At 37.1% G+C, this 27,042-nt stretch overlaps 3 protein-coding genes across 7 annotated transcripts; 1 reads left to right on the top strand and 2 right to left on the bottom strand.

The window, feature by feature from the left end:
- Positions 1–93: 93 nt before the first annotated feature.
- Rbp (RIMS binding protein) lies at positions 94–22,525 on the bottom strand. 4 transcript variants are annotated; one of them, XM_076619465.1, is made up of 19 exons: positions 22,320–22,524; positions 21,253–22,006; positions 19,818–21,009; positions 16,352–16,486; positions 15,086–15,402; positions 14,765–14,939; positions 14,193–14,636; positions 13,788–14,094; positions 13,118–13,704; positions 12,914–13,040; positions 11,915–12,123; positions 11,275–11,679; positions 10,671–11,196; positions 10,305–10,523; positions 10,014–10,219; positions 9,713–9,940; positions 9,354–9,615; positions 7,379–7,632; positions 94–5,859 (listed from the first exon to the last, which is right to left on the bottom strand). In XM_076619465.1, exons 4-19 carry the CDS (start codon positions 16,382–16,384, stop codon positions 5,341–5,343), a joined length of 4,818 nt encoding a protein of 1,605 aa, XP_076475580.1. In that variant the 5' UTR covers positions 16,385–16,486; positions 19,818–21,009; positions 21,253–22,006; positions 22,320–22,524; the 3' UTR covers positions 94–5,340. The 4 variants fall into 4 exon arrangements, with proteins under 4 accessions (XP_076475580.1, XP_076475578.1, XP_076475579.1 ...); XM_076619463.1 differs by having other exon boundaries at positions 16,352–21,009; XM_076619464.1 differs by having other exon boundaries at positions 11,915–12,099; positions 16,352–21,009; positions 22,320–22,523.
- A 400-nt stretch (positions 22,526–22,925) lies between these two features.
- Positions 22,926–24,864, top strand: wbl (endoplasmic reticulum protein 29-like protein wbl). 2 transcript variants are annotated; one of them, XM_033331987.2, is made up of 4 exons: positions 22,926–23,069; positions 23,156–23,420; positions 23,911–24,309; positions 24,385–24,864. In XM_033331987.2, the coding sequence occupies exons 2-4, from the start codon at positions 23,325–23,327 to the stop codon at positions 24,619–24,621; spliced, it is 732 nt and encodes a 243-aa protein (XP_033187878.1). In that variant the 5' UTR covers positions 22,926–23,069; positions 23,156–23,324; the 3' UTR covers positions 24,622–24,864. The 2 variants fall into 2 exon arrangements, with proteins under 2 accessions (XP_033187878.1, XP_033187877.1); XM_033331986.2 differs by lacking the exon at positions 22,926–23,069 and having other exon boundaries at positions 23,076–23,420.
- Positions 24,342–26,641, bottom strand: LOC117155716 (ran-specific GTPase-activating protein). Its single transcript, XM_033331985.2, has 4 exons — positions 26,484–26,641; positions 26,093–26,250; positions 25,725–26,011; positions 24,342–25,632 (listed from the first exon to the last, which is right to left on the bottom strand). Exons 1-4 carry the CDS (start codon positions 26,496–26,498, stop codon positions 25,313–25,315), a joined length of 780 nt encoding a protein of 259 aa, XP_033187876.1. The 5' UTR covers positions 26,499–26,641; the 3' UTR covers positions 24,342–25,312.
- Between the last annotated feature and the right edge of the window lie 401 nt (positions 26,642–27,042).

Below are 27,042 nucleotides of genomic sequence, written 5' to 3'. Positions count from 1 at the left end.
TATAGGTCGACCATTTTCTACTTTACGATAGCACGTATAAAACCTTTTATTTTACTATTCTATCGGAGGTTGAAGAAAAGGACTTGACGAGGATACCAAAAAGTAACAACAAACAAGATTCGTTTTTTATTAATTAATCGTTTATAATAACATTGTGTTTTTTGCTGATTTTTTTCTTTTGTAGCAGTTTTTCCGATATTTCAGTTGGGCTAACAAGAAATAGATTGTTATGCACCGATTCATAGAAAAAACAAAGCGCAAGATTACTGAATGACAAACGTAGCTGGCGATTCGACATGCTTAATCGATGCGATAATTTGTTATATTAAAAGTTGTATGAGTGTATATAATCGATTTCTTCTTTTGCGCTACGTTCTGTTTATACAATCTTAGGGTATCGATGCAAGAGAAGGAATGACAATAATTGGCGCCTACCTAATAACACCATCGAAGTATGTTCCTCGGGTCTTCTATTCCGCACTCTGCAACTACTTCTTTTCAACTCATTTTCTTCTCAAACCAACTGCCCTCTCTGATTTTTATTCATTATATCATATGCACCGATATACACACACGCACACGTATGCACATTCTTCCTCTTTTCTTTCTTTATTCTATCTTTCCATAAAGTGTTTTCATGGAATAAAGTTCTACGATTCCGAAGAGAGCTTTAATCTCGCATCGAAGATTAACACTCATCGCTAATATCTGTTGGAATATCGTGTATTATTTAACTAACCGTTATCTAAATCGAAATAACGCATGTACATCTATTTTTCTCAGGATGTGGAAAACACTTTTCTGAAAGAGAGGTTTCGGTATGAGACCTAACACCGATTACTTTATTTATTTATTTGTTTTCATCGAATCGAAAGGATTTTCCACGCGCTTCAGACGGTCTTCTCAGCGAAAGAGGATCGACGATCGAACGAACATCATTCCGCGATCGATTTATTTAGGACATACACATACGCATCATCCTCGGCACGGCTTATATTTGCAATTCATATTGTATTAGCTGTCGCGGTATCAAAAGATTGTTTTATACGAATCCATTCAACGACTAAATTTATAACAATGACAATGTACAAGTGAGATACTACACAAAAATGAGCGTAGACAACGAACGAAACGATTTCGTGGTATCTAAGAGAATCCAATTTTCTCTCGTTTATTATATTTCCCCACACTTTTTCATTTAATTTCTTAGAGCGTTATTTACGTTTAGTCTGCGCTTGTTTTTTTCTTTTTTCTTTATTTCGTTTCGTTTTATTTTTGGTAAATGTTTAAATAAAAAGATTCGACTAAGTATTATCCGTTAGTTCCTAATCATGTTCGACCGTTGCATTGCGTCAGCTTATTGTTCCTGTTGTTGTTAAAATTATTATCTCCTAAGATTTGGTCTGATCACAAAGAGAGAAGAGACAGAACTTAGCTCTCGATTCGTGGGATACTTGAAATGGGGTTTTCCCTCGCGTTACATTCTTTGCTTCTTTTTAATTAATACTACTTGCATATTTTTTTTCTTTTTTACTTTTGCTTTATGATATCTAACACTTAACGATAATAGATGAAGATCTCCCCTTAACTCTCTGTTCCAATATTCTTTTTCGTACATACTCAATGCGGCTATATTTTGCAGTGATTCTGGATTTCTCATACATTTCCGTTTGAATCGCTTTAAACTCGTTTCGCTACGTGACTTATCGCTATGAAACTCAACAATGAAAGATAAGGAAAGAAAATAAAACCGTCAAAGAGATGGAAGATGAACGTTACAAATTTGCTAAGTAATATTCAGTTAACACATTCACTACCATTTGAACCAAGCTTTTATTTACGGGCTACAGATCGTTTGTCTGTTTTTTTTGAAAAAAAAATTTCGTTTCCCTTTTTATAGATACATAGAACGTTCCGTCAATTTTCTGCCATCGTTGCGAGTTAATTATTGTTTTCGTTTACATTTTCCGACGGATCGGTTGAATTCCCAAATTGGTAGCTTTCGTCGATCGATCCTGACACTGGTAGCGAACGTGTTAAGCGTTTGAAGATCTTAAATGTCACGTCAGTCTTTTTTCTTTTTTTTTTTTTTCTTTTTTCGTTTAATCGCCTGAATCAACATTTCACATTAGATATGTTCACAGCAAAGATTCATAGGAATTCTGACATCAATCGCGAGTTTACTCCGAGATCACGCAAGGGGTTCTATCGGACAAAGATGAAGGAAAACGAGTTTGTTTCTCGCCCGATCCATTGGAATCCACTAAATCAACATTTAATCGTTAAATATTCAAGAATATCAATAAATTACATGACGACGGCATTCTAATAACAGCTTGACACTAACCTGGTAAAATTATTATTTACGTAACGCTACATTTCCTTCCAATGGATCAAACGACGTCATTGATAAACGCGTTTCAAAGAACAGCATCGAAAGCGTATTTATCCGTTCGACTGGATTTTTTGATTCAGATATACTTTTTGAGTTTTCGACGTTCGCCAGAATACAGGTCGAACGAGATCGACAAAGTTGATTTTGCAATTTCGTGGCGTTAAATCGAACACGGAAATCGAGCAAGCATTACACATTACACATTTCGCGGCTTTTGGTCGATGACGATACGACGATGGCTGGAACCGCGATCGTTGGAACGTTGCTTAATCATAATCACCTACAGTTTCCAAATGCGTATTGTAAATATTAAGAAAAACGCTTTTATTCGTCTGGCTTTTCCATTGTGCCGCGAACGAAGCAAAAAGAAACACTTTTACGGAACTAAGGGAAACGAATCTACATTTGAATAGCCGAATTTGGTCTCTCGAGAAAATGTCGTTTGGTCCATAGTCATAGTATACACAGTTCCTGTAACTCTTGCTCGTTAAACGTTATGCGATTCATCGTGATCGACATTGCAAAAACAAGAATCACGAACCAATTGTATAATTACGAGTCTGATGGTAACTACTACACGCGGAGGTGGCTCAAACACGTGGTCCAGCAAATAGTTCTTCACAATTTAATTGATTAACTCAGTAGTTGATCTTCCCGATGAAAGATAAGAACGAAATATCGCGGTAATCGGAAATTAGGATTTGGGAAAATGTAAGTCGATTTTTTGCATTCGAATTTGTTACTCGGACAAATGTAAAGAAGAAAGTTTTCGTAAAGAATGGAACTGAAACTCAAAGCTTGATACTTGGTGAATAAAATGAAGCTTAATTGGGCCGCGCGTCTGACACCCTGATAATTAATTCCTAGATCGCACATCTTTCACCGCTTATTACCGCATCTGTCAACACTCGATTAACATGAACGGACGAGAGGCAACTATCGGTTCCAAACAAATATACCCGCGATATTTAATAACAATTATGACCAATTTCGTTTATGATTCCCAAAGTATGATACCGGCAAAAATGACATTTTTGTAATTTGTCACGTTTCCTTCGCCTTGCTAAGGTTTCTTTATGTATATTTATATTTATATATATATTTATATCACGGCGAAAGAAAAAGAACAATCGAAGGTAAGGATACTTTGTACAAAATACGATACAAGTAGCGATGTAACAACACTTTGCAATAGTTAAATATATGTATATGTATGTGTATATATATTTGTATGCATACATACCTTTACGTAGATATATCAATAATCAATACATATATACGTATACGTATGTACGCATATCTGTATATGCATATGTATATATTTATATCTCATTACCGTAATATACGTATGCTATGATCTCTCATATTATCCCCCTCCTCGTTCCCCCAAATATATTCTTTTGTCGATCGAATTCACATACTCCATCCCCCTCGGAGCGATATTAATTAATTAATTTATTTATTTGTTTTATTTATATATTTATATATTTATATGTTTATGACGTAGTTCAGTTTGATCCATGAGTCGTCCTATTATAAATCTTCCGGTCGATTATTACATTAACACGTATTTCTTAATATCGTCTGACTTCTGTCTTGTAAAATGATTTATTTATTTCGTAGTCGTGCTCGCGACCATGACAAGCAGCGACTGTCCAGTTTACAAATGTCCTTTACGAATGATCCGCTTGCATCGCGTTAATCTATTTGGCTATTGTTATAATAACGCGCTTACTTCCTTCCTTTCGTCTGTTTATGTTAATGGTTTAACGTAAAGTTTGGTTGTACACCTCAGGACAGGAAAATGAAACATCAGGCGAAGAAAGATGGAAAGAGCAAGGAAAACCAAATGACAGAGAATAAGAACAACAATCTTTCCTGTGCTTATGTCACGTAAGAGCTTCTTCTAACGCGAGATTTAGATAACAGCCTAAACTCCTGAACTACGAAATAAAGTAAATGGTTCTATCTTTCCCTTTGTTTTTAACAAATTTGTCAACTTCGTGCAATCTCATTTCAGTCCACTTACTGCCTTTTATCATATATATGTATACATAAAATATTATTGATCTAATTAATACTTAATATAATAAGAAAAATTAATTCATTGGAATAATTGATGAATGATTCTTTTTTAATAATGATCTGATTATGTACTGTCATTCGATTGCTTCTATCCCTGTAGTTTGTTCGGAAGTGCTCCGTTGTGGTAAAAAATTTCAGCATTCCAATTAACGCTAAAACCGGCTACGTGACATCTAGACAAACGACACTATCGTATACAAGGAGGAAGTAGTAGTAAGGAAAAAACATAACGAGGAGAAGATGAAGGATCAGAAGAAAAAGAGGAATAAAATAGAAAAAATCGAACCAAGATTGTTCGTTATTTTCAGAACTCTGCGCTTCTGTTCCAAAGAACAAGAGTCGCGTCAATCATGCGATTTCAGATTGATTACACTCTCGGACGATGTGCGCGAGATATATTAGAAAAACGCAAGCGAACATTCCTCTTTTCTTCTCATCTTGTTGATACAGGAAGTTGAATCAACGAGAAAGATACATTATAAATAATTCGATCTTCTCGTGGGCGATCAGAGCTTTTCGATCGAACGATCCAGCAATGGTTGCGAAAAATAATAACAGTCGTTATAGTAGCAGCAACAGCAGCAGCAGCAATGGCAGCACACATTTACATTTGTATTCGTTCAGGGATATTCGCGAAGACCTGAGCGGACGAGACGCGTTCGTACGTTCCTGCCTGCGCGTCTCGCTTACTCTCCGCGAACGTTTCTCCGTGTAATACTGATTTACAAACAGACCTCCCGACCCCGACCCCGACCCCGACCCCGACCCCTCGAGCTTTCAGCGTGGACCCACCCGATGGATAACATGATGGGACAGAAATGGAGAAGAAGCGGAGCTGGCGACACGAGCAGGGTAATAACTCACTTGCCTAGTCCGAACTTCATGAAAATCAGTTCTTTCCCTTTCGACAGGATATCGCCGCCAGCGCTCGCACCGGCCATCTCCGTGAATTTTTGCATCAGATTCGGCCCTGTACTCTGCTGCTGTTGCTGCTGTTGTTGCTGTTGTTGGCCTTGAGTAGTATTCGGTTGCGCCTTCGCTTGAGGCGTCGGTAACACCGTTGGTATTCCTCTCATCGGCTTACTCGTGCCCTGATTGCCTTGCATAGAGGAACCTTGGTTCTGTTGCGAATAAGGCTGATTCGGTTGTTGCTGTTGCTGCTGCTGAGGCTGTTGCTGCTGGAATTGTTGGCCTTGGGGACCGAATCCTGCACCCTGTTGTTGATAACCTTGATTCTGTGGTTGATAGTTTTGGTTCTGCGGATTCTGCTGTTGCTGCTGGTACGGTTGATTCTGTTGCTGATAATCTTGCTGACCAAGGCCCTGCATACCTCCTGGCACATTACTACCACGATTGATCGCGCCTCCCCTCCCCTTCCCCTAGAAATTGAAGCGACATAAATTAATTAAATAAACTACAAAGATGCTCGCTTGTATCTTCGTTCTCTATAGACTTGTTCGTATAGGTTTTCAAACAATCTGCAGCAGCAAGTTTAATTTCGTTTCGTTTAATTGTAGTATTCGTTTCGAGTGCTTGGTACCCTGAAAAGTTCAGAAACATATTTTTATTCTACAGAAATAGATTCCTTTATGATGCCGCTGAACTTCGATCTAATCGAACATTAATTATTTATCGTTTCGTTGCACATTACAATGATGTCTCGCTTTTTCCCTACTATATCGCAGCTACCTTACGATGTTCTATGAGAAGTAATGCATTTGTACTAATATGCTGATTTATCGTTACCTAGATGAGGGGGCGATAATGTGAAAAGGTATTTTAACATGTGCTTATTAGGACGTAATATTCGAAACAAAATTAAGTGGTTCGTTTCGCTTTATAAACTAACTAATTTATAATGTCGTTATTCTCGATCAGTGTGACGATATGTTGACCTGTGTGGCGCTCAAACTTTACGCAACTGTTAGAAAATGGAAAAATATACTAAATGGAATCGTACAGAACAGGAGCTGAGATGAAAAATGACAAACGTAGAAAAAGGAAGAGAGGAATAGCTGAACACCAGGAAAATATAGTATTTTCAGTTACTAAAAAAGCATGATTACTGCGTATTCGTGCAACTTACGTATCGGCTATTATACATGCTTAATGCTTAGACGGCTATTAATTAGAAGCATTTAATGACAAGCTGTACATACCACGGTTCTTTTACCGCAAGTATTGTTAATAAAGTGTATTAGAAATTTCCTTTGTTAATATTTATTCGAAAGTGTTAGTAGTAAAATTAAAATATCGTACTTCTTAGATACAAGTCTATCAAATGCAATTCCATGCCAAATAGACGTTAGATACGAATAGCTCGTGTCTTTGAATGCTGCTTTCTTAATGAAAATTTTACAATTTTTCCTCTCGTATAATTGTAAAATTTCTCAATCTATTACTGTTAGAAGCAATTGCTATTTCAACACTGTACGAAATCGATCAGCGTATGATAATAATTGCAAAAAGTAATTTCCATCAACGTCTTGTATAAATACACTAGGTAAATTTTACGTGGCCTTCTAACAATATATCATATCACAAATATCGAATATTCGTGTCAAAAAATATTCAATATCAGTTAATACTGTTAATTCATCGATCGTTTAGAACTTCCAAAAACATACCTGAGTCACTGAAAATATTTTTCAATCCTTAAATTGTCAAAGCCATCGGACTCGATTATCATTCTTTGGGTATCCTTCCATAAATGAAAGAGGAACGATAACAAAAAAAAAACTTAGAGAAGTATCTAACTAGAAACTAAAGCGTGACGGTGAATTCGGAGAAACTAACGAAAGAAATATAGTTGAACAATTGTACAAGTTTTGCAGCGAGAAGGTAGAAAGCACGCAGAGAAGCAAAAGTGAAAACTTCTGGATAGAGCAGTGGACTCACCTGCTGTTGAAGGTGGGGTGGTACGGGGCCTTGCTGATGGGCACCCATAGGTGTGGGCCCATGTTGATTGGACGTGGTTACAGTCGTGTAGCTGTGGTGATTCGCTTGTTGGTACGCTAGATGCGGTGGATTGTTTTGTTGATGTTGGAGTTGATGTTGTTGGTTGTTCATTAGTGATGGTGGTTGTTGTTGTTGTTGTTGTTGTCTAGAGTCTAAGTGACAGACAGGGACAGACACAGGCACAATGCAGGCATCTAGCAACAGAGAAGAGAACAAGACCGTGTTGTCATTCATGGCGCATTTATCCTTTCTAGATGGACATTTAGACGCGCTGTCGAGTATGCCAAGTAATAATTTCTTCGTTCTAATGAAATTGTACTTTTTTCCCTTCTATGTTCCTATTTCTTGTTTCTACTCGTTTAATATCAGACCTTTTTACATTTTTTATCTCAACTTTCGGTATCTTTTTACTTTTTTAAATGTTTTACTTCCAACATCTTAAAAAGTAAAGTTCTAGATTACTCGGCAAAACCTGGACTTGCGCATATAGTTAAATTTTTCTCGCGACTTTATTCTTTATGCTTCAAGACACGAAATCTGATAGAGAACATCGTATTAATAACTCGAAATGAGTCATCAGAAAGAGTAAATTGCTTCAATGTCTAAATGGCCAGCATGACAACACGACACGAACGACAATCATGTGACACGACGACCATCGACCAGTTCAGGCACACAGAAACATAGTATGTCATTATATAGAATACACGCAATATAGTTATATACATATATATACATATATACATATATATTTTCTTACACACATGCATATGTATATATATGTATATGTATATGTATACAGTGTAAATATAACACGTATATATATATGTTATATAGAGGAAAAAGATAGGCACGTAAAAAAGTAACAGAGCCGAAAAGTGCTCGAAAGAAAAAGTACGAATATAATACATACGTAGATACAAATACATATTTATGCATTTGTATCTAATAGAAAACACTGAAAGCAGCTTAGTGTTTTATTGTATATATATATTCATATATATACAATATATTAGATAGATAAGATAGATAGCTAAATAGATAGATAGGTAGAGATATAGAAAATCGTTTTGCATATGGCAATACACGTGTTCCTAAAAAAATTTGCAAATACAAAATAGCTTTCACACATTGCGCGGGCACATTAATCTCGTTATCGGACGTTCATATTGTGATAATTTCGAACGAATTCCTAGAAACTTGCTATCAGAATGCTATTTTAAAATAATCTCCTGAGAAGAAACGCACCGGGTGACTTACTCGAATGCCTTATCGAAATAGTTGACACGTTGCTTTACCCTCTATTGCAATCTCTCGGTAATTTTGCAAGATAGGTACGCCCCTAAAAATGTAAGCTCTGCATCGATTAACGACGATCGGACCTTGCTAGATGGCTCAATTATAAACTTGTGTAACCCTTCTGCCTGTCGTCTGGCACATCTAGTTTCGTGTCTTGTGTTGCTTGCTGTTTGTATTTTTTATTTATTTATTTTTTTATTTTTTTATTCACACTGACGTCCAGTTGTTTTCCAGCTTTCTCTTTTTCTTTCTTCTTTTCTTCCATTTTAAAAGCAACTATTATCGTACGCATCATCGTTTGGCAATTCAAGCAGATTAACTCATGTCGGTCGAATACATGGCGCCAGTGTGAATTTATTTTCAACCCCTCGAGCCAGTGTTTTTTATCTTCGTAGAAATCATTCTCAGTCTCGATCTTGATTATCACTGCGTTCGGTTTTCTGCTGCTTGCTTACTCTGTCATTTCAAATTTAGCTTTATTTCGCTTCGCAAAGTTGAAGAATAATGGTAAAAGTTCCAGCTACTTTGTGTACTTGGCTTGAGGAGCTATTTGTACCATAATTCGCGGCATCGTAGTGAATAAAGGATCGAATGGCAATTAATTTCAAGTTTTTACCTTTGCCTCGTCGATGACCAGTAGGAGGAGGTTCTCGAGGCGGAGGAGGCGGTCCTCTTACTCCGGGTCCTTGACTTTGACCAGGAGGTCTTCTGTTTCCTGGAGGAAGTTGTCCTTGTGACGGCTGATCAGGCGCTTCAGTGAGGAAATTGCTCGGTACTAGGCCACGCACACCATTTAATTCACCCATATAAAATCCATCATCGTCCAAATCACCATAGACATAAATTTCATTCCCAGTTTGAAATGCCAGTTCCACTTGCTATGGAATCGAAATATGTTAAAGTGTGTAAGTATAAATTTAGCTTATATACGTTCCTATATAAAAGGATAGAAATTTTGCTTGTTAGAGAACTTACGGAATCAACATTGGGAGATAATTCGTGAGGGTCATAATCGTATAGTGCTATCATTTTCTTTACAGGCATGCTAGCGTAGATATCTCCCCATCTTCCTCTCCTTCCTGACTGTCCCTGTCCTGGCTGGTTCGGATCTTTAATTTCTTCAACCATGTTGTAAGGAACGTATCCTCGTCTACCATGACATTCTCCCCAATAAAATCCATCCGCGTCTTTTTCACCGTAAACCTACCAAATTAATTTACAAGTTAACATTTCATGAATTACGTGACAGACAATCAAAAAATCTATTGATAAAGACCTTAATCGTATCGCCTTCAGAGAATGGCAATTCTTCTTCGCATGCGTCTGGATTGGGTGACATTCTTTTCGGGTCATAATCGAATAGAGCAACAAACCAGCGTGTTCTCTTGTTCATTTGTTGTGCACTGCTCGATGGATGACTGGCACCACCTTGAGCTTGCATCCCCCTTCCACGGTAACTAGAAGTCCTACCTCTCTGACTTCCTATGAGAGTAAAAAATGCAAAATAGAGTTAACATGTAACATATTGTTAGTAGATCAATACGTTTAAGCGTAACTGTATTCGAACCTTGTGTCGAGTGTTCATAGTAAGGATCTTGAGGTCTACCAGCAGGACCACCCATTCTTCCGGGTCGATGTGTCCCAGGAAGTCCTTGCTGTCCCATTTGTGATCCGTATCGATGTTGGCTGCCATGATGCAGTGGCATTCCTCTACCTCTGCGTGACGGATCATCTTCCTCGCTGTAATTCGCTTCGCTTGCCGAATCTTTGGTGATCTCTGGAACTCCTAAGCGACAGTAGGGAATACGTGCAAAATTTCAAAAATTTCAATCGATCATTTTGAATAAATAGTATTTCGTTGCGATATCTAAAATATTTTGAACAAAATTACTAAGGACATGGAAACTAGTTTGATTTATCTAAGGACTCTTACCCATCTGGGACATGCTCTGTCCAGGATAAATTTCTTTATCGGATAAATTTTCGTCAGTCTCGATGATAACTTGGCCGTGAGAGTCAACCCTAGTATTGCCGTGTCGCCTTATGTGAGATGGTACAGGAGTCGATGGATATCTCTGACCTACAACTCCCATACGATGTCTATTCGGGTCGTCCACTTGCCCGGTACCAGAAGGCTGAGGTTGTCCTTGGTCTTGCATGTGCGTAGATCCATGTTGCAAATGAGTCGCGGTCCCGCCACGAAGAACGCTACAAGGAATGGCAGTAGCACAGCTATCGCCCGATTGACTTTCCCTGCTTTTTGTCCTAACTGTGATGTGCTTTGGGTTCAAGCCCATAAGCTTATGTATGTCCACCAGAGCGTGGTCACCAGTGGGGCTGTCTACGTCGGTGACCTTTTTTCCATCGGCATACACCGCGTAACCGGTGACGGCCGAACCGTTTAGGGCAACAGGCTGCCAGGTCACTAGCAAAGTGCCGTCCTGCGGTCCAGCCTCCACCTATCGTAAATACCATACGATTATTCATTAGATATCATAACAATTATGACAATGGAATACATTGGAACAATTATTAACCTGGATATCGACCGGAGGATCAGGTAATCCTTTGGGCAACGTTTTGAAATGGACGTGACATGCTAAATTATTTGCCGCTTGAGTGTTTTGGTCCTCGAAGTGTGTCGCTCTCAGGTTTTTCGCTTTAACAGTCACCCTATAGATTGTCGAGGGTGCTAAACCAGTAATTGTGTGTCTGTAAACACCAGGCTTCACCGTCCTAACTTCGACGTTATTCACGCAAACCACGTGTTGATGATTACTATTGCTCGGCATCCACGATATGACAGCACTGGTGGCGGTTACATTCGACGCCTTGACAGCAGTTGGACCCAAGGCTACATCCTTACCGATCACCATTGTGCAAGCGGCATCGCGAGACGTTCTTCGTGAATGCGTCACTGATCGCACGCTTATCCTGTGTGGCTAAATTAACAATCAAATGAAGTCGAATAACTTGACAAGCTCCTACGTTTATTTATATACATCGTTATGCAAAAAATTTCACGAAACCTCGTGAAATTCAACAGTACCAATTAACAAGAGATACTTCGTACTCTATTATAAAAGTGGTTGATCTTTGGTTTCTGTAGAATTTAATAATATTGAAATTTTGCAAAGTGCACACTATTCTTCTGGAGAAAAATTTATCCTTACGAACCCTGGTGGAATCAACTCCCTCAACCAATGCTCTGGTCCTCTCAGTTGCTTTCACAGTAACCTTCAACACTCCATCCACGTAGACGTGATAGGACTCCAACTGATGAGTATTTTCTGGTGCCGTCCAACCAATTAAGACGCTCTTGTTCAATTGGCGCTCGAGTGTAAGGTGCTGCGGCGCCGGAACTAGGTCCGAAAACAGGTAGACTTCTTCAGGAAAAAAAGACAAGACAAGCCTAGCTGTAGCTAAAAATCTTTCACTATCTAATTCTCTAAGCCAACCTAAGACCATCCAATACTCAACACAGTACAAGATTCCGTTTATGTTGATCACCAATCATTTACCTCTGCTCTCAAACAGAAGAAACCATTCTTTAACTGCTACAACAATTAAATAACATGCATTTATTCTACTTTCAAAGAAAACCGTTAAATAACAAAAATTAGTTAAATATGAAGAAAATTGGTATTCTACACATACGCAATTAAGCTTTCCTCATTTTGAGGAACAAGCGTAATTAAAAGATATGTATTGTTGTGAATATACATATACCTTGTTGAATCAAAGAGAGTGTTAGTGTTATGAGAAGAAACATACTACGTATTTCAAAGAGCTGTCTGATGAAGGTATGTTGGAACAAGAAAGCGCAATACTATAACGTCATCATAAGTTTCACATTGATCAACATATTAATTTTCAAATTAAAAGTCGCTAACTATACATTTGAAATAATTTTCTAATGAAATATTCACGCAAGCATAAGGATTTTTCAACTTCTCTAATATTTAATACTTTGAATTCGTTAAGAAACATCAGTCTAATATCTATCACTTAAATTCAATTACAACACAACTATGCACACCAATATTCCTCAAAGAGGATCACATATCCATAATTTTCACGCTATTTCTAGTTGCAGTTACACATGTACACCTAGTTCATCACGATCTACATGCTTTATAATGAAAGATCCAATAGATAATACGAAAACGTACTAACCTGGTGGCTCTTGTTCGTCTTCTTCTGCTATATTATCAAGCTCCGCGTAAGCAGATAGTTCAGCTTGTCGATTTCGATTTCCTTCTTCTAAAGCCGCTAACTCCAGATCAATATCCTGGAGATAACACTAAAAAACAAACAAAAATCTCAATTAGCAATGCCTCGTAAAGGAAATATACGTAACATTTGTCGTAATAATCTTACATTGCTCACTTGGGGAATATTAGTCGAAGCAGAATCATCAACGTCTCTGAGGCCAAGAACGGCTTGATGAAATTCTAATAGGTCATCGCCGATTAATTTTTGGACGAAATTAGCTGGAACGAGACCACGTCTACCGTCAAGAGTTTCTGCATCGAGAAAACCATCTTCGTCCGGTTGTCCCCAAACAAGAAGATAATCGCCTCCTTGAACAGGCAACTCCGCTTCTGGATTTTCGTTTGGCGAGTGCTGAAACGGCTCGTATGTAAAACGAGCAATATAGACGTAACATCTGCCTTTGCCGGGTATATCCAGCATGTCCACTTGACCCTCTGTTACAATATTGTCATTGGTCAGTCGATCCAAGGGATTGGGAAGTATACTACTGGGTATCTTTGGCATCTGCCTTGAACCAAGGAAATGATGACCCGTCGTAGCAGGTGCTGTCGGCGAACTGGCGCGTAAACTTTGCTGAATCTGCTGGATGATAGCTTGCTGTTGAAGTTGATTGACTTGAGACTGAGCAGATAGTTGCTGCATTGCTTGAAGAGGATCGCTTATCGCTTGTAATAAGCCTGTCGATGTGGTTCCTACAAAAAAAGGAAAGAAATAATTTTATATAATGAAAGGAGACATTTTTTTAATGGAAAATCTTTGAGACCCTGATTTATACCTGAGCTTACGCCTGACGTGCCAAAAGCATTGGTCCCGACGGTGGAATAGGTCGATCCACTAGTGACGAAACTGCTCGGTACGCTCGAAAAGGAAAGAGCGGTTTGAGGTACACTGGTAAGTGCGCCCAAAGTAGAGTGAAAGGAGGATGTCGAATAGGGTGGCAACGAGGATAACGTAGTTTGTGGGATACTTGTCTGCGGAACGGAAAAGTTGTGATGCGGTAGTTGAGTACTAAAGCTACTCGCCCCTGTACTATAGGTTCCGTTTGGATGCGACGTAATGGACAAACTTGGATATGTCGTTGCCTACGCATACAGATTAATGTTAATTTATAAATTAAAATTTGCGATTATACTTAAAACATAATTTTAAATACCATAGAATGGGATGAATTCATTCGTACCTGCTGACTTCCATTCAATTGAAAACTTTGGGCGGTCTGTGTGGGCTGGGAATAATGAGGTAATATGCTTTGGCTCGATGACGTCAGGTACGTTGTAGAGGCCGAATGTTGTGGCTGTTGCTGTTGTTGCTGCTGGAGCGGCTGCTGATAGGTTTGCGTATGCGGATAACTCTCCTGATACTGATTACTCGTATAATGGGTGTGCGTTTGTTGCTTCTGCTGTGCCTGCAGAACACTTTGAGAATGAGAGCTCTGTAACTCGGTATGTGTCTGTTGCGGTTGTTGATACTGTTGCATCTTTTGTTGAAAAACAGGTTGCGATTGACTAGTGGAGAGCGACGGTGCTGGTGGAATTGCTTCGCTGTAGTGATATGGCGGCCCATTCGGAGTCAGTGGTGGACAGCCTGGCATCATTGGCGTTAAGGGCATAGGCGAACCTGCATACTGTTCCAAATTCTCGATCGATGCGTTTTCATTTTATAAGAAACAAAGACAAAGAGATCAAGCAAGAAAGAGAGAGATAAAGAGAAATAGCTTCACAGCGAAATAAAAACGAATGATTATTTACATACGTGACTCATCTGTGTTGGCATTCCTAGGTTCAAAGCATGTGGAGGTGGATGCTGATGTTGACAGAGATTAGGAAGATTTTCCGAGCTAGATCGCAAAATACCCTGTGTAACTGAGGGTTGTTGCGTAGTAACGGATCCTCGAGTATGATCCAAATCGTGTATCATTCTACTAGCACTATGTTGATAAAAATTAGATAAGATTAATCAATAACCGAGTGACATTACGAAAAAGCGATGGAAAGGTATCGATCGTTTAGAAGTGAAATATAAAGCGTGTTTCAAGACAGGAAGGTTAGTAAAGTATAATATCAAGAAACACACCTATTATCTTGTTCTATCTTTGCTATTATTCTGTCAATTTCAGAACCAGTCGGAGGCCAAGTAGTCGGGACCGTCGAGTGACCCACCATAGGTCCTCTGCTTCGTGCACGTCTCAGGCTTGTTAATTCCAAGGATAATTCTTCGTGCCTGACCATCTGTAACTCCGTCTTCTTTTCAAGTTCCCTTATCTTTGATTGCAATGCTTCAACCGATTCCGGGCCTTGATATCGTCCTGCTATCTTTTCGTGTAGCTGATTCTGTGCTTCTGCATGTTGGCGCTCCAGATCCGCTTTTCGAGCTTCCGTTTCACGCATTTGCTAGAAACACCATATCGGTATGATTAAGAATAATTAACTTCCTCGAAACAGATTCTTTTCTTTAGCACTAAATGAAACTCAAAACAACAAGACAAATATAGAATTCTTAATGTGAACGAGTTCGTAAGCTAAATGGCAAATGATAGATGTCCACCAGCGGTTAGAGAATACATTGATGTCCGTTTGTGCCACTTTGTCACAACAGAGATCAGTTTCGAAAAATCTGAAAAATCTGACCGTCAAGTTACGCTTAATATTTATGGTTGAAGGTAGATAATCACCTTTAATAACCTGGAGGGACGCTTGATTGAAAGACACGATGCACAACGAGAATCATCTGAGCGATATTAATAACGAAAAGAGTCTTTGTATTCTGAATGCCTGGAAGGCAGGTACAATCGAACTTACTCGACGCAAACTTGTTTGTTCGTTCTAGCGAGGACTATCTAATGTTAAAAAACGATCGAACCGAAGAAGAAAGAAGGAGAGTGGCGAGAATTGTTAAAACCCTATTGCGGGTTACCTTTTAATTAAAACGGATCTTTTTCGTTCAAAATTTGCTTAGGACATCGGTATTTATCGGCTGACGAACACCTCGTTGATAAGCTTCTGTCGACCCTCGAAACCGACCGTAATCACGTGATACTTATTACAGCATATGATTATTACGTGCCCACTATTCTTATACGTAATACTTGATTGTGTTTCGATCTTCATACTAGACGAAACGTTCTTTTTTTCATAAACAGATTATCGATAAATTTCAAGACAACGTAATTTAGTTCGAGTTAGGATTAAATCGATGGTATCTCTGTGGTTATGGCTAAGCGTTGCGAACGAAAGAAAATTCATAAAAATTGAGAAAAATCAAAAGCGATATATGAAGAGCGTCTCGAAGAAAAGTAGGGAGGAATAAAAATTAAAAAATTTGAAAGTTGACGACATTTACCTCGAGGATGGATTCAAGAACTGCGTCCTGCATGATGGTGGTTTTCGTGGAGGTGGTAATCCCGACAGCAGATCCGGTATCCTGCAGCTGCGGAGCCTGAGGTGCCGTGGAAGCGCCACCTCCAACACCACAGCACTGCAACATCCCTGAAGTCTGAAACCCTCGCCCGTCTTTATCACGGCCAGTCCCTATCGATCTACCGTGTATCTAGGAGCTATCTTAATTAATTGGCGGCTTTTGCGGGGCCTGCCAGGCTGCACACGACGATCCCACGATTAGGCGTACAATTCTCTGGATGCGAAAAGGAATTCTTTTTTCATCGTGTTCCCACGATACCCTTAGACCCCGAGTGTAAATCGACTGAAAATAGTCGGTTACTCTCCTCGCACGTATAATCATGAAAAAAGATACTTTTCGCATTCAACCCTCTGTATATAGCGACAACAATGATCACATCGTATTCTACTATTTTTCTTTCCTTCTACCTTCTTCTTATTCTATTATTCTACGGTAATTTCTCTTTTTCGTTAAGGATCCGATTAATCAGCAATATATTACGAGCTGATATATAGAGGATTAAACGGAAATCAACATGCCACATACGCCGCGCTCGGTACACGAATAACGATAACGTCGCAACGATTTCCGTGATAATGACACGTGGAAGGTGCGCGTGAAACCCAATTGTCGCCTCATTCGTACAGCTTTAAAAACGATCGACGCGTGTAAACTGCAGTTGCGCGAGCTCAATTACAAATTACTGATAGCACTGCCTCTAAATGGGAGAAATTCAATCAACGGGATTACTGGCAACAGGTTCTTCGGAATGTTTCGATCGAAATATACCCGATATGATCAAAAGTTGCCCTTTGTTTCGTTTATTTTACGCTCGAGCCGAATAACGCGGAAAACACCGTTGATATTTATATCAAATTTATCGATACGTTGATTATTATACTCGCGCGATAGCCTGTCGCATGTCGCGTTTACGTGAACGTGAAATTTTTCAAGAAAAACATTTCTTCGAGGTAGAAATCGCGTGAATCAAATCTCATCAGCCGACGAGTTATTTTCGACATGAAAGCACTCGAGAGAAAAAAAACTATACTCGTGCATGCCTATGCAATTATCGTATTCCCAGTTGTAACGGAACTTGATTCTTTGAACACGACTATTAATGAATTTTGTCACGCTCGGATATTTGCCTTTTGTTATTTTTGTTTTTTATAATTCTACGATTGACCGCACAATGTGTTCATCTTTTTCGCTTGAAATTACTGAAATATCCAACGATCAACAATTTGTTGCATTCGAAACTACTACGTTTAAGTAATCTAATAGGTTTCTTTCTTACATCATTATCGGGAAATATGTATGTTGGACGGAGCTTAAATTTTGCTGACAGGATAACTGAGTATTATCGTTAACTAAAAGGAAAACCACTAATAGTACGATGAATAATTTCAAATAGCTCGTTAAAATGGAAAATAAAACGTGAAAAGACCAGACGTTCTGTCGTAAATTAAAGGAGAATTAAAATCATTTATCGTTACAGTTGAACAAAAACGGAATAACGAACACAGTGTGCGACGATCGCTCTAATCTCTTTTCGTATCATTTACACCTTGCAATATGTTCAATTTTAACCAAAGCCTATGCGATTTACGTTATCTTTTAAATCAATAACCGAATAAAATCAACCGTATATCCGTCTTTCGTTGTGCAACCAAGAACATGTGCCGTTAAAGATAGAAGTGTCTAAACGTGGTTCTATTCCTCGAGCTACAAAATAATCTGCATTAATGTTTAAAACAGTTTATCCTCGACAATAAAAACTAACTTTTACTTGGATAATTATTTGATCTCAATGCGACGAGAACAGCTCAATTTCACCGGTTCTTTCTTTTCATAATTTCATTAATTCTTTTCACGCTCGAACGGTCCAATCACGGTCAGACAGGACACTTTAATCCAGCAAAGAATTTTCGGCGCAAGTAGTAAGACGTACGATATAGCGGCCGACATCTAGTTACAACGAATTCAAGAACGTCCCTGCTGCTTTATTTTACGATTTTTGCCATGTAACACTACGCGATACGTGTATCACAGCGATTTAGTTAAATATACTTAAAAAATACGAAGGACCAGTAGAATATCAAAAATATCTAAACACTATAAGCGAACGAACGTTATTTTATGAAAACGCTTGATCCAAGAAGAAATATGTTTCAGCTTGCTCATGATACGCAAGTCCAATAGAAACGATAAGGGTAAAGCGCAGAAGTTACGCAAAAAAAAGTAAGAAAACTAAATTTATCGAATAAGAGAAGTGGAATATATAAAATGTAACGCGTTAGGGAATGAATATGAAAGCTACCTTAGATCAACCTGAGGACGTGTAGAAAAAGAAGCAGTTGAAATATGCGAAGACCAAAAGAAACAGGGTAGAAAGAAACGGATGGACACCGATACACATAATACGGTAACACATCGAAAGAGCGAACCAATGGCTTGTTCTTTCAAAGGAAAGACACTTGTTTTAAGCTTCTTGAGACACGATAAAAAATTCAGAAAGGAAACAAATGAAAGTGACCTCTCGACATTTGGTTGATGGAAAAGGAAAGGTTGAGGGTGGTAGTTAAATACAGGAAAGAAGGAAGGAGAGATTCAGAATGAGTTTCTGTCTATGAGCACGGGTCGAGTGGCACGGCACTGCTTATTGATCTCACTACCAATGGTACGTAGTATACATATACACCCGGTGCGCACGGGACACCACTGCACGACGATACGTAAAGCATCCACTATCACTATGAACTGCCTACTGCTATCACCACGAGTAGCAGCGACGTCGACACAACTAGCGGAGCCCTTCGATACGTTTCTTCGCGATACCAATCATACAGATGAAAAATCGTGCCACCATCGCCGTCTCCATTTCCTCACTGACACTGTTCTTACGTTACTTCCCTCACTAGGTCGTTTTCCCCGTTTCTTTACTCTGATTTTGTTACGATATTTTTTTTCTGAATGTTGCAACGATACCGTGAAAAAATGTTCTACCTTGCGTTCTCGGGTAATTCGTGTAAGATTCGAGCGTGAAATCTTTCTTTCAGTCACATTTATAAGACCTCGAAGAAACGTTCCGCTTTGACACTTTTATAGTTGCACACGAGCACTTATGTACCACGGTAACAAATTTCTCTCCGTTTCTTCCAATCAGAAATATATACTCTTTCATTCTACCCTCTCTCTCTTTCTCTCTCTCTCTCTCTCTCTCTCTCTCTCTCTCATACACACACACTCTCCCTTACTCTCCTTCTCTCCTTATTTTTCAATCAAAGCTAACGAACTTCTCTTTCCTTTCTTTTTTCTTTCTATTCAAGAATTCAATCTTACACAATCTATTGTATTGGTTTGTTCACGATGTTGGTTTCGTTTGTTTCACGGGATGCACGACACTTACGATGACCGAGTCGAAGGGATTGTGGCAGGCCAGGGCTGCTGCTGCTGATGAGCGAACTTCACGGGACTCACGAGCTTTTTCACTCGGCTATCATCCCGTACAAGCCCCAAGATCTGCTCGGCCGTGGAAGGCAGGCGGCAGGGCTGCTGGAAATCGGGGGAGGAGGTATATTCGCTCGTCCACCGGAGGAAAGGGGAAACAAGTGGGGGTAGACACGGTTCTGGCGGGAGTACAGTTACTTAGAGGGGATAGAGGACCGGGAAAAAGAGAGAAAGAGCGAGAGAGGTGGTAGCGAGGGGTGCTGTCGCTGGAAAAGCAGCCAGGGGTAGGAACTCCCGTCACCACCAGATATGGGTCACTTTACGATCGATACCGATATAGAACCCCTTCGCAGCTAGGGATCACGAGCGATCGCTTACGTCATTCCTACCCCAATATAGCACCCTAACCTACTGTTCCTTTCATCATCTTTCATCATCTTTCTCAATCTTCTAGAAAGCAGTTTCCTTCGAAGACATTGATATAATCGATGGTCGGCTAAAGATCATCAAACAGAATGCAATTTAGGAAAATGTAATCTTAATCGAGAGAAATCAAACATGGCCGTAAAGTCGCCATACGACTCAACTCGAAAACGTGTGATACACCCTGGAAGTCTAGTGACTTTACAGAATGGTTTGTCTCGTAGCTACATGAGGGTGTAGCTTTCACAAAAGACCAATCAATACGCGCGAGACAATCCACCGATCTTTCCCTCTCCTTTTACTCCAACTATCCTTCTTTATCTTTCTTCTTCTCTACGTTTTACATCCCTTCCTTTCCTTGTCGCTCCTTCCCCTTTTGACTTTCCCCTCCACTATTTTACTCTCTCTCTCTCTCTCTCTTTCCATCCATTTACCCGGTGTGCTTACATCCATCTACACTCCGCCTTTCTGAATCTATGTTCTCTCTTCATTCGTCATTCTATGTTACTTGCCTTTCATTTCGTTTTATTTTTCAGTGGCATAAGCATCATCTAATACGAATGAAACCAGACGAAGAAACTAGACTATTCGTAACATCGGAGAATTGCCAAGATTCATGAGAATTTTGCAAGCCAATAATTACTGAGATTTGTTGCCTTCTATTTCTTTCCATTCTTGAAATCCAATACGATACTCCCAACAGTTATAGGACCGTGAAAGAATTCTTCCTGAAAGCCATTGTATGTATATAAGTTACATAGTAATCGTTTTAAGCTTATTAAATTCACATTATACATTTTATAGAACATTATTAATCATATTATTATACGTTTGCAATCTATAGCAATCACACGTAAAATTATGTAATAAATAACTATATGCAAACTACAAGTGAAAGAAGCTATATTAGTATTTATATTTAAATATCGAATAGCTATCTTACTACATCAAGAAGTTGCAATTTGACTTACGTAGTTAATGTTCAATAGAAAAAAGTGTAGGGGCAAGAACCGCGTGATAGGCACGGCCCTGACAAAAGCGCAGGCGTCCGTGCGATTGAGTGACGTCACGAGTCTAAGGCACGGGGCGTTATACGCTTATCAATGAACGTACGACGCCTACGGCGGATACCTGTTTTCTAGTGACTAACACCCTCCCTTACCCGCTCTTCCTTCTGCACCCCATACGTTCAGTTCTTCGTTTGGCTACGCCTTTGTGGCCTACCAAATGCCGGCTCTTTCTACTTCTCTTTATAGACATTCACCATGACGACGTCAAATCACTGTATTTCGTCAGATTCCACTCTTCTGTGACGGATATACAGAGACAAAACTTCTTCATTGAGTAATTTGACCTCAAATCGATCGCATACTGCGATTTTATTTCAATTAGACGAGGTCGAGTTTGTATCTGAGACAAAACTTATGTATGTTATTTAAGGTCCTTTGTAAATGTTTCACTGTTTTTATTGAGAATTCGTATAATGATCTTGAATTAATTATAATGTATTGATATCAGGATAATAATCAATATCACTCAATAATAACTACCTAAACCACATTTCTTAAATATAATTGTCTTACTGTTTAAAAAGTTTTACAGAGAAAATAATATTTTAAGCAGTCGATCACTACATATCTGCATATTTTGACATTAATGTTATCGCACATCTCACAAGTGCATTTTACAAATGTGGAACGATTCTCTGTTTCTTTGGCAGCAAAACTGGAACATTTATATAGATCAATCATTTTCCTCTTTTTTAGTCCGACTCTACGGAATGATAGTTATATCAATACACGAGCTTCTACGATTAATCATATATAACCGAATGTATTATTACGAATAAGTACTATAATAATGGAAATATTCTCTTTTATATTGTACTAATAACTTTCTTCATAGATATTATTTGGCATTTATTATTGCAATGGAAATATTCATAATTATGTATTTCTTTATGGACGTGTAGATATATAGTTATCAATTAACTTTTCAGTGTATGCTCCACTGGTTTTGTCGATTTTTCTATACTCACCTTTTCATTCTAATTTATTCTGCCCTTCCTTCATTCCTCTTCCTTCCTCATGTTTTAGCGTTTATCTCTTTTCATGTATTAGCACAATATGTAAAGCTGTCAATAACACTGTGCTTAATACGATAGAACTCGATATCTGTATCTTTATGATTTTAACGACTAAAGTTATTTTATTCATTTTAGTCAACATCAGAAACCTATAAGAGAGTTGATACGATTCTAATAGTTCTTTTCGAATTTTACCGGAAACTTTAGATTAGCATTTCGTATAAGTGTAATTCACATTAAACAATCGAAATTCTGTTATTACAAAAAAATAATTGTACGATACACAACTTTATATTATATTTACTTTTATGTCCTTTCATACAAGTTAATTAAAATTGTTCGATTAATATTATAAATATTATTAAATCATACCTTTTGGTACCAAAATAAATAGGGGTTAACAGACAATTGAAATATCATTTGTATTAAAAGTGCAAATTAAATCATTCACTAACAAATATGTAATACGTATTAAGATGAAAGAGCAGATCTTATATTCTATTTTTTTGTATAGAAAATTGTCAAAATATCGTGTAAATATAAATTATCACAAGTTGCGATTACGTTCCCTGACATGACGTAGGTACATCCTGGTAGGTAACGCGCGGTTTCGTGTCCTTCTCTGATTCGACGACGGCAAAGCGCCGTATCTGCTTCTTTACCTGTATTTTATCAAGCCGTATTCGTGCTCTAGTATTTGAGGTTAGTTTTGAACGTTAACTAGGGAAAAAGCTCTCTATAACGAATCTACTTTTTTTAAGTGATAAAAAGCGCATCTCTTCTTTTAGTTACGTTTACGTATAATTGGCTGGTAACCTTATCAAAACATACAATAATCAAAGAACTGACTAATACACAAGACGTATCGCATTAAAGCCAAGGAATTCTGACCATTAAGTTGCCGGTCCTTAAGCGAAAAAGACGTTTAAAAAGTTATAGTCTCCCATCAGTTATAACATGCTTCCGTCAATTGTAGTACTTCTTGTTATCGGAATTGCAGCTGCCGAAGATTGCAAAGGATGTGTTTCTTTGGATTCTTATTCCTTTGACAAGGTACCTTAATCTTTTTAAATGTACGTTTCTTGGAATAATTACTCATTTTATTTGTTGAATTACATTTATCTCAAGTAAGATATACCCAGTAGTTGTTCGAAAATGAACAAAATCAACTTACTAGATTCTTTTGTTTTTTTTACCTTGTTGATTAGACCATTTGTTCCCATACTTACAGGACACTTAGTTACATTAGAGACATGCTTATATTATAGAACAAAAAAATTTATGAAGTAAAAATATAATATCTATAAATGAATCAACATGGAAATAATAAGTGTATTTTAATATATTATTATTTAGTATCTTATTTAAAGCAAATGAACTAATAAGTATTACTATTTCGATTACCAGAAACCGTTTGCTTTTCACGAATCTCATATTGATTTAGACATACTATTATGCAAACGATATTTTATATCTTATTATATTGAGATATTTATAAAAAATATTCCATGCTCGTATAGTAAATAAAGTATTTGTGACATAGGTGATACCGAAATTCAAAGCGGCAATTGTTAAATTCGATGTGGCATTTCCATATGGAGAGAAACATGAACAGTACGCGCAAATAGCTGCAGGGACGAAAGATTCTCATGATCTATTGGTTGCTGAAGTGAGAGTGAAGGATTATGGCAATAAAGATAATTCTGATCTTGCCGCTCGCTATAAAATAAAGTCCAAAACATTCCCCGCTGTTCTTTTATTTCTTCAAGGAAAAACAGAACCAATTCCATTCGTTGCAGAAAAAGAAACTGATTTTACCGCGGATAGTATTAAGCGATTTATTAAAATGAAGTCTGGAATATATCTTGGTCTCCCTGGTTGTGTGGAACAATTAGATAGACTTGCAGAGGAATTCAGGACCAGCGGAGAAACAGAAAGAAAGGTAATATTACATAAATAACATAATTTATAAAATTATTATAAAAGTATGCAATTATAATTATTTTTTATTTCATAGGAGATATTAAACAAAGCTAAAGTCTTTGAAGGAACACTACCTGAAACGCAACGCGCTGCCGCAAAAGTTTATGTTAAAACTATGGAAAGAATACTAGAAAGAGGAGACGTTTTTGTTCAAACAGAACAAACTAGAATAGAGGGCATATTGAAAGGGAAATTATCAAATGAAAAGAAACGCACAATGGAAGAAAAACGTAATATCCTCCATTCTTTCTTATACAGAGACGAATTATGAAAAATTACCATCGTACAGTATTATAAATTTTGTTATGTATACTTTTGTAAAAATAGTGTCATATTAAAATCAAATATCCACTGATCGTTTTAAGTCCAATATCTTACAGCTCATTTTTTATAACTTAAAACGATACAGGTATTAGTCTGTACTGCATACATTCCAATATTTCAGACTGCAATTTATATAAATGTGAAAAGATTGAAGAAAACGTTTAAAAGAAATAAAATATTTAAAAGATCAGTCCCAAATTTTTTTTAGAAATAATGTTCCCATAAATACTAAAATTTTAATATTATTACACACCAAAATATATAAAAACATATAAGTAGTATTTTTAAAAATTGAATAACATTTCAAATTATATAAATTCTCGCATATTCAAGATTAAATAGTTGTCCTACTTTTTAATTTCTTATTTCTGATGAATTTAACATATGTCAATTTGTTCATCATAGTATAAATGCTAAAATATCCTTCATTAAGGAATCACTTATAACATATAACGATCGTATAAATATTGTCTTATTTATAAATTGAAAATTTGTTCAACCTGTCTATTAACGTCGTTGTTAAAATATTTTCCTACATTAAATTCAATGATCAAATATTTAAGCATATGCATGCATGTATGTTTATATTGGAATGTGCACTTATAGTTAGCATTTCTAATTCATAGAGATATAGATTTTTACTTCTTTTCCTCCACACCCTTAACTTGCAATTGTTCAAGTTCTTTAGCTACTTTTTCCATAGTTTCCCCATCTTTTATTTGTTTTTCAGAGGGTTCCACTTTTTCAGTTTCATTACTCTCAACTTTTAAATCTCCTTCTGTCAATTTGTTAGCTTGTTCTTCATTATCAGTACTTTCACTATAACTTACATCACTAGAAGGTTCACTATCACTCTCAACATGTTTTTCTTCAGTGTTATTTTTGCCAGCATATATTTCACACTCAGAGCCCACTATCTTCTTTGCCTTCTCAAAAGCTTCTTTCCAAACAGTTGCATCTATAGCAAAAAATATCAATAACAATTATATTAATAATTGATATTTTACATTTTATCCACATTGTACATTTGCTCATTAATAATATATTTACTTTCTGCATTTGCAAATCTTATGGCAAGTAATTCTGGCTTAAGTTGTTCATCTGCATAGTCAGCAAGTACACTCCATACCCATGCTCTATCACTACCACAATTGGGTTTCAATTCCATCCAAGGAGTTACAAAATGATTAGCACAAATTTTAAGTGTTTTATCTCTACGCATTACAACTCTTACTGTATTTTTTGTTTTATGTCTTAATAACTTCACCTCTCCAGTACCACGTTCTTTCCACTCTGCTGGATTATTAGAAGAATCATAACGATATAATTTTGCTCTCCTACAAATAAAATAATATACACAAATATTAGATAAGAAACTTATAATATATATTTTAATGACTCTTGACATTTGAATTTACATTTTTATCATTTCAACTTCATCTTCTTCATTATTAGATACTTCTATTAATGGCAAAGAAATTATTGGTTCAAAATGTACGTCTACTTCGTTAGTTTCTTCATCATTTTCTTGAGTTTCACAGTTAACATTCTTCACATCAACATGATCTCCATTTAGCTATAAATCAACGCAGAGTATTTTATAGATATTGAAAAAGGATATTGAAAATAAAATTTGTTAAACCAATTAAAAGTATACGATTTATAAGATCGTGTTTTGTTTCTATAGACGCGACAATATAACCTACAGCGTCATTTGAAAAATTTTAAATAAATTACAATAAGCTTATTCATTACTGTATTGAATAATAATAATCTAGAGAGAATTATAAAAATAAATGTTATATTTACCACGTTTTCTGGCATTGTTTATCAATTTTACAAGAAAGATTATGCGACCACGTATCAAATACCACTAACTTCGACCTGTTTGATACCAAACTGTGATGTAGTATGATAAACCTCCATGATAACTCGTAGATATGTGTTTGAAATGATAATTATTCCCTATGCAATAAGAACTAAATATTGAAGAATTTTCAAATTAAAACTGTAAATAAAATTATTTACAAATATATTATCCCCCAATTTATTAAAATTAATAAATTTCAATAAATGAAATAACTTTAAATAATCTAGGGAGTTTCACTATCAATTTGTTTAGCACAAAATTTCTCTAGAGTATACAAGTACAAAATGCATTAATTTGATTTGTATACTTAATAGTTTTTAATTACTAGATCTAAATTGAAGAAATTTGACAGATTCGATTACGATTGTTCTAATAATCGATAGTATCGATATTACTAATATTTCCCTTTTCGTAATAATTGTATGATCGAGTATATATTCTGGTTTGTTCGATAAATCGACCAGTCGAACTCTATCGAACAGGAAAAGCTCGAATTTA

The sequence above is a fragment of the Bombus vancouverensis genome, chromosome 6 (assembly GCF_051014615.1).
Source record: "Bombus vancouverensis nearcticus chromosome 6, iyBomVanc1_principal, whole genome shotgun sequence".
NCBI classification, from domain to species: Eukaryota; Metazoa; Arthropoda; class Insecta; order Hymenoptera; family Apidae; genus Bombus; species Bombus vancouverensis.
This window is presented reverse-complemented; position numbering and strand designations above follow the sequence as displayed.